This window comes from Tachypleus tridentatus, chromosome 4, assembly GCF_004210375.1.
Source record: "Tachypleus tridentatus isolate NWPU-2018 chromosome 4, ASM421037v1, whole genome shotgun sequence".
In the NCBI taxonomy this organism is placed as follows: domain Eukaryota; kingdom Metazoa; phylum Arthropoda; class Merostomata; order Xiphosura; family Limulidae; genus Tachypleus; species Tachypleus tridentatus.
The window spans coordinates 4,383,924-4,397,835 of record NC_134828.1 but is presented as its reverse complement, the minus strand read 5'-3'; the positions used below and the strand labels follow the sequence as shown (position 1 = coordinate 4,397,835).

The window sequence follows — 13,912 nt, the reverse complement described above, 5'->3', positions numbered from 1 at the left end:
TTTGAGCCCGAGAAGAATCATATACTAGGTAAACACTCTACCAGCTGAACTAACGTGTCAAGAGCTTTGCCAGCTGAACTAAAGTGTCAAGAGCAAGAGCTCTGCCAGCTGAATTAAAATGTCAAGAGCTAGAGCTCTACCAGCTGAACCAAAGTGTCAAGAACTCTGCCAGCTGAACCAAAGCGTCAAGAACTCTGCCAGCTGAACCAAAGCGTCAAGAACTCTGCCAGCTGAACCAAAGCGTCAAGAACTCTGCCAGCTGAACCAAAGCGTCAAGAACTCTGCCAGCTGAACCAAAGCGTCAAGAACTCTGCCAGCTGAACCAAAGCGTCAAGAACTCTGCCAGCTGAACCAAAGCGTCAAGAACTCTGCCAGCTGAACCAAAGCGTCAAGAACTCTGCCAGCTGAACCAAAGCGTCAAGAACTCTGCCAGCTGAACCAAAGCGTCAAGAACTCTGCCAGCTGAACCAAAGCGTCAAGAACTCTGCCAGCTGAACCAAAGCGTCAAGAACTCTGCCAGCTGAACCAAAGCGTCAAGAACTCTGCCAGCTGAACCAAAGCGTCAAGAACTCTGCCAGCTGAACCAAAGCGTCAAGAACTCTGCCAGCTGAACCAAAGCGTCAAGAACTCTGCCAGCTGAACCAAAGCGTCAAGAATACTGCCAGCTGAACCAAAGCGTCAAGAATACTGCCAGCTGAACCAAAGTGTCAAGAACTCTGCTAGCTGAACCAAAGTGTCAAGAGCTCTGCCAGCTGAACTAAAGTGTCAAGAGCTCTGCCAGCTGAACTAAAGTGTCAAGAGCTCTGCTAGCTGAACCAAAGTGTCAAGAGCTCTGCCAGCTGAACTAAAGTGTCAAGAGCTCTGCCAGCTGAACTAAAGTGTTAACCACTTAAGAGTTTTGAAGTAAAGCACTTTCAACAATTCCAACTATTATTACAACCAGTTATCAAATGTTAACTGACATCACTTTGAAGACTGACAGCATTACATTGTCATTTCTTTATAACAATTTCCCTTTGTTTCTTTCACAACAAATAAAACTGAAAATATACAAATGAAAGATCCAGTTAAAAACAAAAAACGTTCACCATCACTGTTACGACCGACAATACGACCAAAGTTAAAGAACCAACCAGTATGTACAAAATAGTACTAGAAGACATCCTCTTCAATGAATTATACAACTTTTAAATGAACAATCAAAATACAATTAAAAAATAACAAACACTAAAATCTAACATTGGATAAATACACAAAACCAAGGAACCCTAAAGTGAAGACACACTGTCACAGAACACAGTTAACACTTTCAAGTGTTCAAACAGTTTTCTATATAAACTTCTGTTTCATAAAAGGATATTAATTTTAGCCTTAAATCTAATTTGTCTTTCAGGTCAAAAAGTTTCTCGCACATTTCTGAAAAATATTAAAGTGAGCTGTTAAAAGCAAACATGTGGAGAAAATTTTTTAATTTTATAGATCTAAACCACATCAAGCTAAACAGTATCTTAAGAAATTTCCAGTGGTCATAAACGAAATACTGATTTGGTGTTCATTAAAATAGAAATGCACTTTTCTATTATGAATTTACACATTTTTTTGGAGTAAAAAAGGTTCAATCAAAACATACTGTCTAAAAACAGTACATGTATTACTGCAGGGCAAAAAATACTAGAAAATATTATCTTGAAAACATCATTGAAACTCCATCCACAATGAATTTGCCAAGAGTCACCATCTCTCCAAAATAAATATCATGATGTTAACAAACTTTAAAGTCAGAAACCTACAACTAGAAAAACAAAACATAATCTACAAACTGCTCCAAAGATAAAGCCATTAAAGACCAAGTGCAGAAAGTACTACAGAAGTTATCAGGCTGGTAATAACAGAAATTTGCTAACAATTGTAAATGAAGCAATAATACAACAGTTGCTTTCATACACTTCAGAGCAGTATTTTACTGTCTACACAATGAAAAGAAGACTTAGACAACCCTTGTGCTATTTGTATCTGGCAGAATAATGAAACTTAAATAAGCACCTTTACAATACACCTCATGGCACAAAGTGTAGACAGTATATATGTAAAAACGGCTCGTTTGGATTGAGAAAATATTTTATGATGAGGAGCGAATGTTTCGACCTTCTTTGGTCATCATCAGGTTCACAAAGAAAGAAAGACGCAACTGACTAGAAGCTGACCACATGTTTGAAAGGGGTTGTGTAACTGAGTGTCGAAATGTAGAGGGCGGTGTTAGATGTTTGAATATATAATTTTATATTATTTATTTTATTATTTTTAATATAGGTATAAAGGTGTTCCTTTGTACTGGTTTATTTTAACTTGTTGTATAAGTAAGGCTTCTTTAATTTTGCATTTGTTTATGTTTGTTTCTTTATTTAGTATTTGAGTGTTTTCTATGGTTATGTTGTGTTTATTTGACTTGCAGTGTTCGAAAACGTGTGAAGGTGATTTTTTATGTTCTTTGAATCTGGTTTCCATTTTTCTACTTGTTTCTCCAATATAGAAGTCGTGGCAGTTATCACTGTGTTTTATAAATAATGTTTGATAAATGTATAATAAATGAGTGTTTATCAGTGTAGTTTTTACATAGTATATACCTCAGTTTAGTGCCTGGTTTTTGAATAAATCTGGTATCAACTATAATGTCATATTTTGTTACTAGTTTTTACCAAATGTTAATTATTTTTCTGCTGATGTCGGGAATATATGGTGTGCAGCAGTATACAGTTTCATGATTTTTTAATTTGAGATATATTTACTCTTGTTGATTGATTTTGCTTTCTGTCTAGGTGTGTGCATATAATGTTTTCTACAGTTTGTGTAGGAAACTTATTGATGTTGATGAAGTATTGTTTTATTTTGTCTAATTCATCTATTTCATTCAACAATGTAGAAAGTATCAACTAACCCTAATTTTTTAAAGGTAAAATTATCAAAAAATTTTAATAAATACACAAACATTATCCAAAATTTACAGAAAAAACTACTTAAAGCCATGTTGAACACAAAATACAAAGAACTACATGACTTACAAAAACAAAAAATGAACCTAGACCATCAACTGGCATGCTGCATTAAACCAGAGATTTACGGACTTGTACAACAAAACATAAACTAAATCAACACTAGGAATAACAAGGACAAAAAGATCTGCCACAACAAAAAACTAGAAAAACTAAGATGTAAACAACAGAAAAGACATCACAACAAACCATTGACTAACCTCATAATTAACAGATCCGACCAACAATTAAACACAGACGAGATACATCTACTTAACAAAGGACTGAACATCGCAATAGCACCTAGGTGCATTCCAACCTTAGAAATCAAAACATGTTTAGAAGAACTAGCCAGGAGACTTGTGATACTTTCTACAGAAAACAAAAACAAGAAAACAACCAACAGAAAGAAGACAACTTCGACAATTTTATTGACATCCAACAGCCAAACTTCCCAGGAAAAATTACAAATTTATATTTTCCAGAAACACCTAAAAACAACATCTTAAATGATTTTTTCAAAGAATTTCCTCACAAAACCATCAACATAATTTCACAAAACAGAAAACTAAAAAACAACCTTACAAAAAGAGACATTATTTCCATTAAAAACATAAAACAAGACAAAAACATAAAAATTCTAAAAGCAGATAAAGGTAACGCTATAGTCATAATGAACACGAATGAATACATCCAAAAAATGAATAACATCCTATCAGACACGAACAAATTTCAACCAATACACACATATCCAACAAAGACACACGAAATGCAACTGAACAAATTACTACTACAAATGAAAAATGCCAACACAGTTTCACAAACACTTTATTACTACCTATGTAAAACCGACTCACGCACACCCGCAAATATGCGGCATCTCCAAACCTCATAAACCAGATTGTACATTACGACCAATGATGTCCACATATGAATCGTTTAATTACAATCTTGGTAAATACATAGCATGGGCATTCTCCAAATATGTAACATCAGCCAGCTCATTCATCAAAGACTCTTTTAATTTCAAGTCTAATCTTAATCAACTTAATCATAAAGCCTTAATGGCCAGATTCGATGTTATATCCCTCTTTACAGAAGTTCCAACCACTGAAGCCTGCAAGATAGCCTTAGAACTCTATATCCGAGACCCTAACCCAACTATAGAAATTCCCAGTAACCAGTTAGCAACCCTCATAGAATTCACCACGATAAAGACAAACTTCATGTTCAACAACCAAAACTATATACAAACAAATGGCCTAAGCATGGGCAACCCAGTATCACCAGTTCTAGCCAATATTTTTATGACACAAGCAATTAACACAGCATTACATCCACCACTATACTGGTACAGATATGTAGAAGACTTGATTGCAGGATTCACATCTATAAAACACACACTTAATATTTTCAATCACATTAACTCTATACATCCCAAAATTAACTTCACAAAAGCAATCAAATACCATTTCTTAACCTCAAAATTACAAGAACCAATACACAATTTAAAACAGAAATCCACCAAAAAATCACCCATACTGGACTATACATTTCTTGGGACTCAGCACATGAAACAAAACAAAAACTCAACATACTAAGAAACCAAATAAACACAGCCATAAAACTATGCTCACCAGATAAAATTAACGATGAAGTAGACAAAATAAAACAATACTTCATCAACATCAATAAGTTTCCTCCACAAACCGTAGAAAACATTATACACACACACCTAGACAGAAAGCAAAATCAACCAACTAAAGTAAATATATCTCACGAATCAAAAAATCATGAAACCATATACTGCTGCATACCATATATTCCCAACATCAGCAGAAAAATAACCAACATTTGGCAAGAACTAGTAACAAAATATGACATTCCAGTTAATACCAAATTTATTCAAAAACCAGGCACAAAACTGAGGTCTATAATATGTAAAAACTTCACTGACAAACACCACACCAACATTATTTATAAAATACAATGTGATAACTGCCCCGACTTCTATATTGGAGAAACAAGTAGAAAAATGAAAACCAGATTCAAAGAACATAAAAGTCACCTTCCGCGTTTTGAACACTGCAAGTCAAATAAACACAACATAACCATAGAAAACACTCAAATACTAAATAAAAAAACAAATGCAAAATTAAAGAAGCCTTACTTATACAACAACTTAAACCCAAAATAAACCAATACAAAGGAACACCTTTATACCTATATTAAAAATAATAAAATAAATAATATAAAATTATACATTCAATCATCTAACACCGCCCTCTACATTCTGACAGTCAGTTACACAACCCCTTTCAAACATGTGGTCAGCTTCTGGTCAGTTAACTCTTTCTTTCTTTGTGAACCTGACGATAACCAAAGAAGGTCAAAACGTTGTTCGCTCCTCATCGTAAAATATTTTCTCAACCCAAACGAGCCATTTTTACATATACATTTTTCTACAAGTGAGTTTTCTCAACATCACTGAAAGTGTAGACAGTATTTTTGCACCAGCAGCAATGAACACTCATATTAATTGTCCAAGTATGCTAACCACTAGGCCCTTCCCAGACCTTTATGGGAAAAATAAAGTTAGCACCGGTAAGCTATAGCAACACAAAAGGTAGGAGACTCTTTTTTTCTAAACATTTCTTATTTAAAGAGAAATTGTATAGAAACTTTATCACATTAAAATGTTAAATTATAAGCAAAACTTCACAGACATGCTTATTGAGTACACTCATACAATCCAATGAGTACCCCTAAATAAGCATTATAACATTAGCTTAAAGAAGACGAGTGAAAACTAGCAGTGAATTAAGGAAATTTAATAAATCATCTGTTTTTCATACTTCATGTTCTCACTTTTCAGTTAAAAGATTATAATGATACATAAACTACTGGAATAGGTTTAAATATGAATAACAGTAACAGTGACACAGTTATAACAACTGAACTGAGTGCCTTTTACTCAAAAAATAAATGAATTTATTGTGTATGTGTGTGTATATATATATATAAGGAACTTCTGTGTAAAAGATCCAATTTGAAAAAACAATTCAGAAGCAAATTACAATTAAAAAAACATTTAAAAATTGGAATTAAAAACTTCTTTGAAGTGTTTAGATAACATGACAACTTTTTAAATGACTTAAAAATGAAACTTGCATCATATGGAAGTGTCATCTTCATCTGTTGCATGACTTGTCCTGCAATAAAAACAATATCATCTCTCTGTTTTCCTTTTTTTTACAAAATATTCTTTAAAAAATGTATTTTATAGTAGCTTACACTGTGAGCATAAAACAAGTTTAATATATTAACAAGTTCTACACGTGCTTATTCAGGTGAAAGTCAACATTTTATAGATTTTTTTTGTAGTAAAATAAGATTAAAATTCAAATGTTTTTATTGTAATATTAAAACACTTCAAAACATGAGAATCAGAAATGCACATGCTTTGTTACAATTAGATACATTATGAAATGAAATGTAATAAATTCCAAACAAACTTCAAATATTCCAATTATTATATTAAATTTATGACACTTAAAACCCTAAAATATCTAGTACTGAAATAAAGTAAGAAACTGTATTGTAACTGAAAACATTATAGATGAGAAAAATATAAATATTACACCTGAAAAAGAAAATATGTTTACCCTCTCACTACTGGCTCAGCCCCTTCAATGAAGTTCACAACCTCAAAGTAACCACCAGTTTCTATACTATAACTTTTAATATATTTTGTGTATCTTCATAGAATTTAATAAGCTTTCAGTAAACATTATAAATCTTTTGTAAACAAAATTCAAATTTTTTAATTAAATATATAATTAACTAAAAAGTTGTATGTGGATACGTGGAGTCAAGAGTGTCAACTCCTACAAGTGCAAAATCACTTTCATGATGAGAATACAAATACTTTTCTTCATCTGAAATTTGTGAAATTCATTTCATATTTTTTATAGTGATTATAAGATTGATCAAATCCATCGGGAGTTAGGGTAGGAAAAAATAACAGATAAAATATGATATTTAAAGAAAATATTTTGATATTTATTTAGGAAGTTTTACAGGTTACATAAATGAAATTTGAAAATTATCAGATGAAGAAAAGTATTTTTAAACCCAACATGAAAATCATTTTGCACTTAACATTTTGATTCCATACATTCATAGATATAACATCAGTAAACATACTTAACCAAAAAAACCCGGATTTTGTTTACAAATAACTTGCAACATTTACTAAAAGTTTGCCAAATTTTGTGGAGGTATATAAAACATTAAGAATTACAGTATAGAAACTCTAATGGTAAGTTTGTTGTTACAAGGTCGGTCACATTGACCGACGCCATACGGAAAGAGTTAAATTATATACAACTACCTGTACATAGACTTACCATACAATCCTTTCTTAACTGCTCCACCTTTCTGAGAGAGAGAGAGAGAGAGAGAAATAAAAAACTTAATATACACATCTAACACTTCTTCAAATTATACATTTTGTACTATATATTACACTTATATTTCTGCAATGAAAGTATTTGGCTATCTGCTCTGTCCACCACAGGTAAGCCAGTTATGCATTTTAGTGTTGTAAGTCAATAGAATTAATGTTGTTCCTTATTTGAAAATATTATTTCAAATAACTAAAATAAATGCCTCAAAACAATATCAGTGCTAGAGAAAATCATTCCTTCTGTCAGTAATATATGGATTTGACATCTCATCCTGTTTTCAAATAAAAACGAGTGAAGCACCTTAAATGAAACAAACTATGCACCATATTTTAGAAGTATATTCAGCTTTAGTGTAAAATATTAATTACTAATTAATTTATTTTTCATACTAACTTGTTCATCAAATAAAAGTATTGGAAACCTTGATGTTAAGATGTGCAGTGCAAACAAGCATCACTGTTCACATATCTTAGTGCAGAAAGTCACTGGTGAGATTGTAGTAAAACTGCTGTTGCAAATTTCTTAAAAGACCCTGAGGGATATGGAATGAAAATTTCAAGTGGTCGGCCCAAGAAAATTTCACCGGCATTGAACAGGAGGATTCAACGAGTTGTCCAGCAAGACACCAGCCTATCGTCGAACCAAATTAAGGCCCTTATGGATGCAGAATGCAGCTCAAGAATGATAAGATGGCATCTACGAGAGAAAGGCTTTAAAAAACTGTAAATGTCTTCAAAGGCCACACCTCTTTCCACACCATAAAACAGCTCAGTTAAACTTTGCTGAGAAGCACCAAACATGGGACATAAAAAATGGAAGGTTTTGTTCTCTGATGAGAAAAAATTTAACCTGGATGGTCCAGATGACTTCCAGCGTTACTGGCACGATAAGGATATCCCACCAGAGACATTTTCTACAACACAGTGGAGTAGGTTCTATCATGATCTTGGATGCTTTCTCCTTCCATGGAACAATGGCGTCAAACAGCAGCTGGCTACATTGGCATGTTTGAGAGAGCATTCTTATCGACTGAAAGCCCTTGCTTGTGTGGAAATGACTGGATTTTCAGCAGGACAATATTGCAATTCACAAAGCCTGCAGGACAAAGGACTTTTTTTTACGGCGAATAACATGATTCTTTTGAACCATCCAGCATGTTTCCCCGAACTAAACCCCACTGAAAATGTTTGGGGGTGGATGGCAAGGGAAGTCTGTAGAAATGGACATCAATTCCAAACAGTGCATGATTTTTGTGAAGCCATCTTCACCAATTGGAATAACATTCCAGCCAGCCTTCTGCAAATGCTTATATCGACCATGCCAAAGAAAATGAGACCTTTTGTAGGGCATTTCCTACCCTGTTTAGGACTTCTTTTTGTTATGGTCTTAAACTTTTGACCAGCTAGTATTTAGGATAATTTCATAGTGTTCACATTTTCCATATTAAATGTTAACAATGTTGTTATTTTTATTTTCCCTTTTCTTATTGTCATCTTTCAAAGCTCTACTCAAATAAGTGGTTGAGCCTAACAACGCAAAATGCATATTTTTTCTTTATGTTCATTGGCCTTAAGATTTTGACCAGCAGTGAACATCATTTGACCAACAATGTATCTGTGTTTGATTGTAGATTTTCCAATCATTTCATTATAATTATTTTAGTCTTAAAGTATAATTAAATGGTCTCCTAGTTATATGTGTTTGTAGTCTGTTTTGTTGAATTAAAGTTAACATTTTCCTAATCTGAAAATGTATTTCAGACAACACTTCTCCCCACTGACAACATGGCTATTCTTCCACATCGACTTTGCCTATCTAAGTGTTGGTATCACCTGCTTCAGTCTTTTATACGTCACTTAGAAGCCCTTTGAAATGTCTACCCTGGTACTGTGCATAAGCACTTAGATAAAGAAATCATTTTTTCCAAGACTTACACTGGTTTTTACTGGAGAGGCAGAAGAAAGACTGTCAGATGAAGTAAGTATTATTGAATATACCTTTTTAATATGGAAAAATGTTAACTTCCAAAACATAATTTTCATAACTGTAGCTAGAATCCCACAATAAGAACATGCAGGGGCCTGTGCAGACATGATCCAAACAAAAAGAGTGCATAGAACAGCAGTGTAATAAGAAAAAAAAGAATACAAGAGTGGGGGAACCACAATACATCCAGAACAGGTATGCTTTTCACCTCAAACCCAGTTCCTGTATCGAGGGTGGAATAACACGAGTAATCATCATCACAGGCCAGCCCTCAACTAGAGAGCTGAGGTTCCACAACTCAGGGTTGAATTTAGGGGTCTTGGTCTCTATATCACTGCGACTAGGGATACTGTACCTCATCCTGTACCTATACAATTATGCATTTCACACCATCAAAATCACAAAATAAGCAACATTGAAGTGGGCAAAATTTCTCCTCTGTCTGAAAAAGTCCAAAAAGCAACACCCAGGTTCTGAATGATGGGGTTACACATGCTGCAACCAATCAAAGGAACAGAACTCATCCAGTCTGGAATTATGAATATTCATTCCCACTCCCAAACCAAGTAGAAAAGGAGTATTCCACTTGCCCTGGTATTATGGAAAGGACCTGGAATCTGTCCTCAACAGAGGGCTTAGGAAGAGACCACAATTCATTCAGAATTATAAGGTTGTTTGAAAAATAATGGTGAATAATAAATTTTAACTTTAATAAGAAATAAAAAAAATTCAAAAGCAACTTTATTAATCAAAATAGGAACCTACTGAATGTACACACTTCTGACAACACAAAATAAAATTACTTATGTCATGACGATAAAACCCTGAAGTCCTAAACTCATAAATTCTTTAAAGCCATTTTATGCTGTTAAACCTTTTATTCTATAAAAAGTTGTCCAAATGCTTGAAAGTCTGATGAGGATGAGGCAAAGTTTAGTAGCCCATTTCACTGAGCTACTGGAGTGTAATTTGAACGTGTGACCGATCATTACCATTAAGCAAGATTGGTCGTCTTCGACTGACCAGTGCAGGGATTTTTTTTCATGCAACTTTCTATGTATTTCTTCCAATTCTTGACAGTAAACATCCAGAGTGATATTCTGGTCCTGGTTGAGCAAGCTGTAATGGATAATAGCAACAACAGACCACCAAACAATGACCATAATCTTCTGTTGGTGCAACCTTGGTTTTGGGAAGTGTTTTTGTCACAGTTGAGCCACTGCACAGATTGCTATCTGTTGTTGTAAAGAATCCACTTTTCATCACAGATGACAATTCAACCAAGAAATGGGTCATTTCTGTTACACAAAATCAGCATAAACCAAGTTGAAAACAGAGATTTTTCTGATTTTCACCGAGTTCACATGGAACCCACTTGTCAAGCTTATTCACTTTTCCAATTTGATCGAGATGGTCCAAAGTTGTGCCAAAACTCACTTCTTGTTCCATTTCTTAAACAGTTTCGTGCAGGTTTCTTTCCACTAATATTCTCAGTTGGTTGATTCTAATAGCATATGGATGTCCTTTGGCCTTCTTATCTTCAAGACTCATCTCCAGTATGAAATTTTCATAACCAACTCTGTACTGTACATTTGGAGGTGGTTCCTTCACCCCATGCTTGGTTAATATTGCAAGCTGTTTGTAATATATTATGAATAAGTTTGAATTAATGCAAAACAATAATGTGAAACTTTTTTTTTCCATCATTAATTGTAAGGAAATATTGAAAATAAACTTTTAGAAAAGAATTACAACACTAACAAATAGTTTTAGTTTTTCAATATGAAGTCATAAAAAAGACAGGTTTCTTATCTGTGTAAACAGTTAAATTTTTGATATAAAAATCTGCCATTATTTTTCAATCTAATATGAGGAGATAGTGGACCTCCTCCCATAAACAGTATATGAAGCTACCAATGATCAAAGACAAGGGCCATGATACCTTAACCAGATAGGATAGTGTAAAATCTGAACAAGAATCACGAGAGAGCTCCTGCAGGCTGGTCCCTCTCCTACAGGCATCTGGGACCCAAGTAGGAGGGCCCTTAACTTCACCCTCTTCTCCAAGAGTAGAGGAACACACTAACACTGGAGGAATAGTCTCTGTCCACTATCCAAGTGACTGAAACCTGGGCATAGTAAGAACTCTCTAACTCTACTAGTAGAATCTGGAGGTGTAATGTATGTTGGGGAGCCCTGAGGCACAGTAATCTTTAAATAGCATAAAAGGTGAAACAAGTTTCCTAAATGTTTAATAGCAAACTGGCCCCAATTTATGCAATCTAATGATCAGGGACAGGTAGAATCCCCTTTAGCTTTATCCACGATAGTCCATGAGTGGCAGTATATGATAGTATTGTAATACCATCTGGTAAGCATCTAGATGTCTTTATAGAACAACTCATTTCTACACAACCTGTTGCAACCAGTGGTAAAAAATAATCAAAGGCAGACTGATAAAACATCTGTCAAGATAACACTCACCACAAAGTGGAATCCAGTGAAACCAAGATGTAAGGGACTCTGGAAAATAAGACAAGACTATGACAAAAGTACAACTTCCTCCTTATAATCAAGCAGACACTGTCAAGAATAGCCATGGGATAGGGGAAACTCTTAAAGTAAAGCTGTCCAAGTACATAAAAAATGTGTAAGAAAAGCACTGGGAGAGGTCTGAATACAAGCCCATAAATGACCCCCACTAGATAAATGAAATAGGTGCAATAGAAAACTGAGCTGAATCAGATGAGATGTAACCCAGAAGATACCTCACCTGTACAGACCAAAATATGCAAAATGGATATTTGGAGATCCACTTCTAAGTAAGTGGAGAAAATCAAGGGAAATTGAAGTATCTCAATGGTCAAGACAATCACCACAAAAGAAGGTAAAGTGGGTTGCATAACACTCTCAGGCCTGACAGGCCAAAACAAATTCTCAGATTATAATTGATTGCACATGTGAAAAATAGATGCAAAAGAATTGCAGAGATGGATGTATCGAATTCCCTAATTGCCAAGACCTATCCGCGATATAGTAGGACTTAAAGAGAGAGAAAATCTTACAAACATGACAATAACTCCAAATTATGACATCAACATGTCAGCAACCAAAAAAATATACTTCCACAAGGAAGCAGAAAACTAAGGCATGCAAACAGACAAATAGGGTACAAGTTCTGTCTTTCCCATCACGTAATAAAACAGTAAATCTACCAGCCTGAAACAGAATTTTAGCAAGGAGAAACTAAATAGTTCCAACAATGGAAAGGTAGACTCAAAGGAGAAAAAAACCTCAAAATCTAAATCAGACTTGTGAGAAGCCAACTTAGTGAAGTGTCAGAAAACAAAATCCAAAAGGATCAGCAAAAAATGCAACTTAAGAAGCCCTACAAAAGAAAACCTTAGGCAGACAAATAAATGGGCCTTTTAAACTAAAGTGACCTCCTGACTGACTGGACTGATTTCTTTCTGAATGTTTTTAAGCTGGAAATTAATTACTCAAAGAAAGTAAGAAACTTTGGACTGACACAATGGTCACCATAAAATTTCCTAGGACTTTAATAGATAAATATGATTTGTAGCATTCTGATTTTATTTAACTTCTGAAGGGGAATAAAAACTTGCTTATGATGACAAAATAGCTAGTGGTGGGCCTGATGTTTCTTGCCAAGACAGGCCCAAGGTATGGTACAGCAGGAATGTTTCTTGCTGTTACAAACCTAAGGTATGGTACAGCAGGAATGTTTCTTGCCAAGACAGGCCTAAGGTATGGTACAGCAGGAAGGGACTTAATAGAGATTTTATGTTGAAGTAAACTTTAATCATACAAAAATTAGTTGTGCTTTATAAATAAAAAAACAAATCTTACCTTAGCTGTAGAAGCAAATATGCAGCTCCTACAATACCAAGGAACCTCTGGTTTTAAGACTTCTGAAGAAATCTTAGGTCTATGACAGTGCTGGTGATAACCTAAGCAAAGTTAGAAAATTAAGAACCTGAGAATCTACCATGAACCTCCAGTTGTTTTTTATTCTTACTACAAAGTGTGTTTGTTGTAATCTAAACTATTGTACCTGATAACTGTTGAAACATTGCACATTTGTTACTTACAATACCATTTGTTCAAGTTTTTCTCACTAATTTGTAAAGTTAACTCACAAAATACAGAACCAACTAAACAATTTCATAATGACACAATACCATTAAACAAAATTCTTAATTTTCATCTGACAAGGTTTTCTATTGACAGTAAGCTGGGTTCAGTAAAAGTGGGTTACATATTTTAGCAGTTTTTAGTTTGTTTTTGAATTTCACAAAACTACTCGAGGCCTATCTGTGATAGCCGTCCCTAACATAGCAGTGTAAGACTAGAGGGAAGGCAGCTAGTCATCACTGCCCACTATAACTCTTGGGCTACTCTTTTACC

The 13,912-nt window shown here is 34.3% G+C and overlaps 1 protein-coding gene across 1 annotated transcript in view; it reads right to left on the bottom strand.

Moving 5' to 3' along the window:
* Positions 1-13,453, bottom strand: part of LOC143250002 (metal-response element-binding transcription factor 2-like) — a 56,287-nt gene extending 42,834 nt beyond the window's left edge. The window contains exons 1-3 of the mRNA XM_076500638.1: positions 13,355-13,453; positions 7,439-7,469; positions 6,201-6,241 (exon numbers count right to left, since the gene is read on the bottom strand). Of these exons, the coding sequence (XP_076356753.1) occupies positions 6,201-6,233 (33 nt within the window). The 5' untranslated portion in view covers positions 6,234-6,241; positions 7,439-7,469; positions 13,355-13,453. The remainder of the gene's footprint in view (positions 1-6,200; positions 6,242-7,438; positions 7,470-13,354) is intronic.
* Positions 13,454-13,912: the final 459 nt, after the last annotated feature.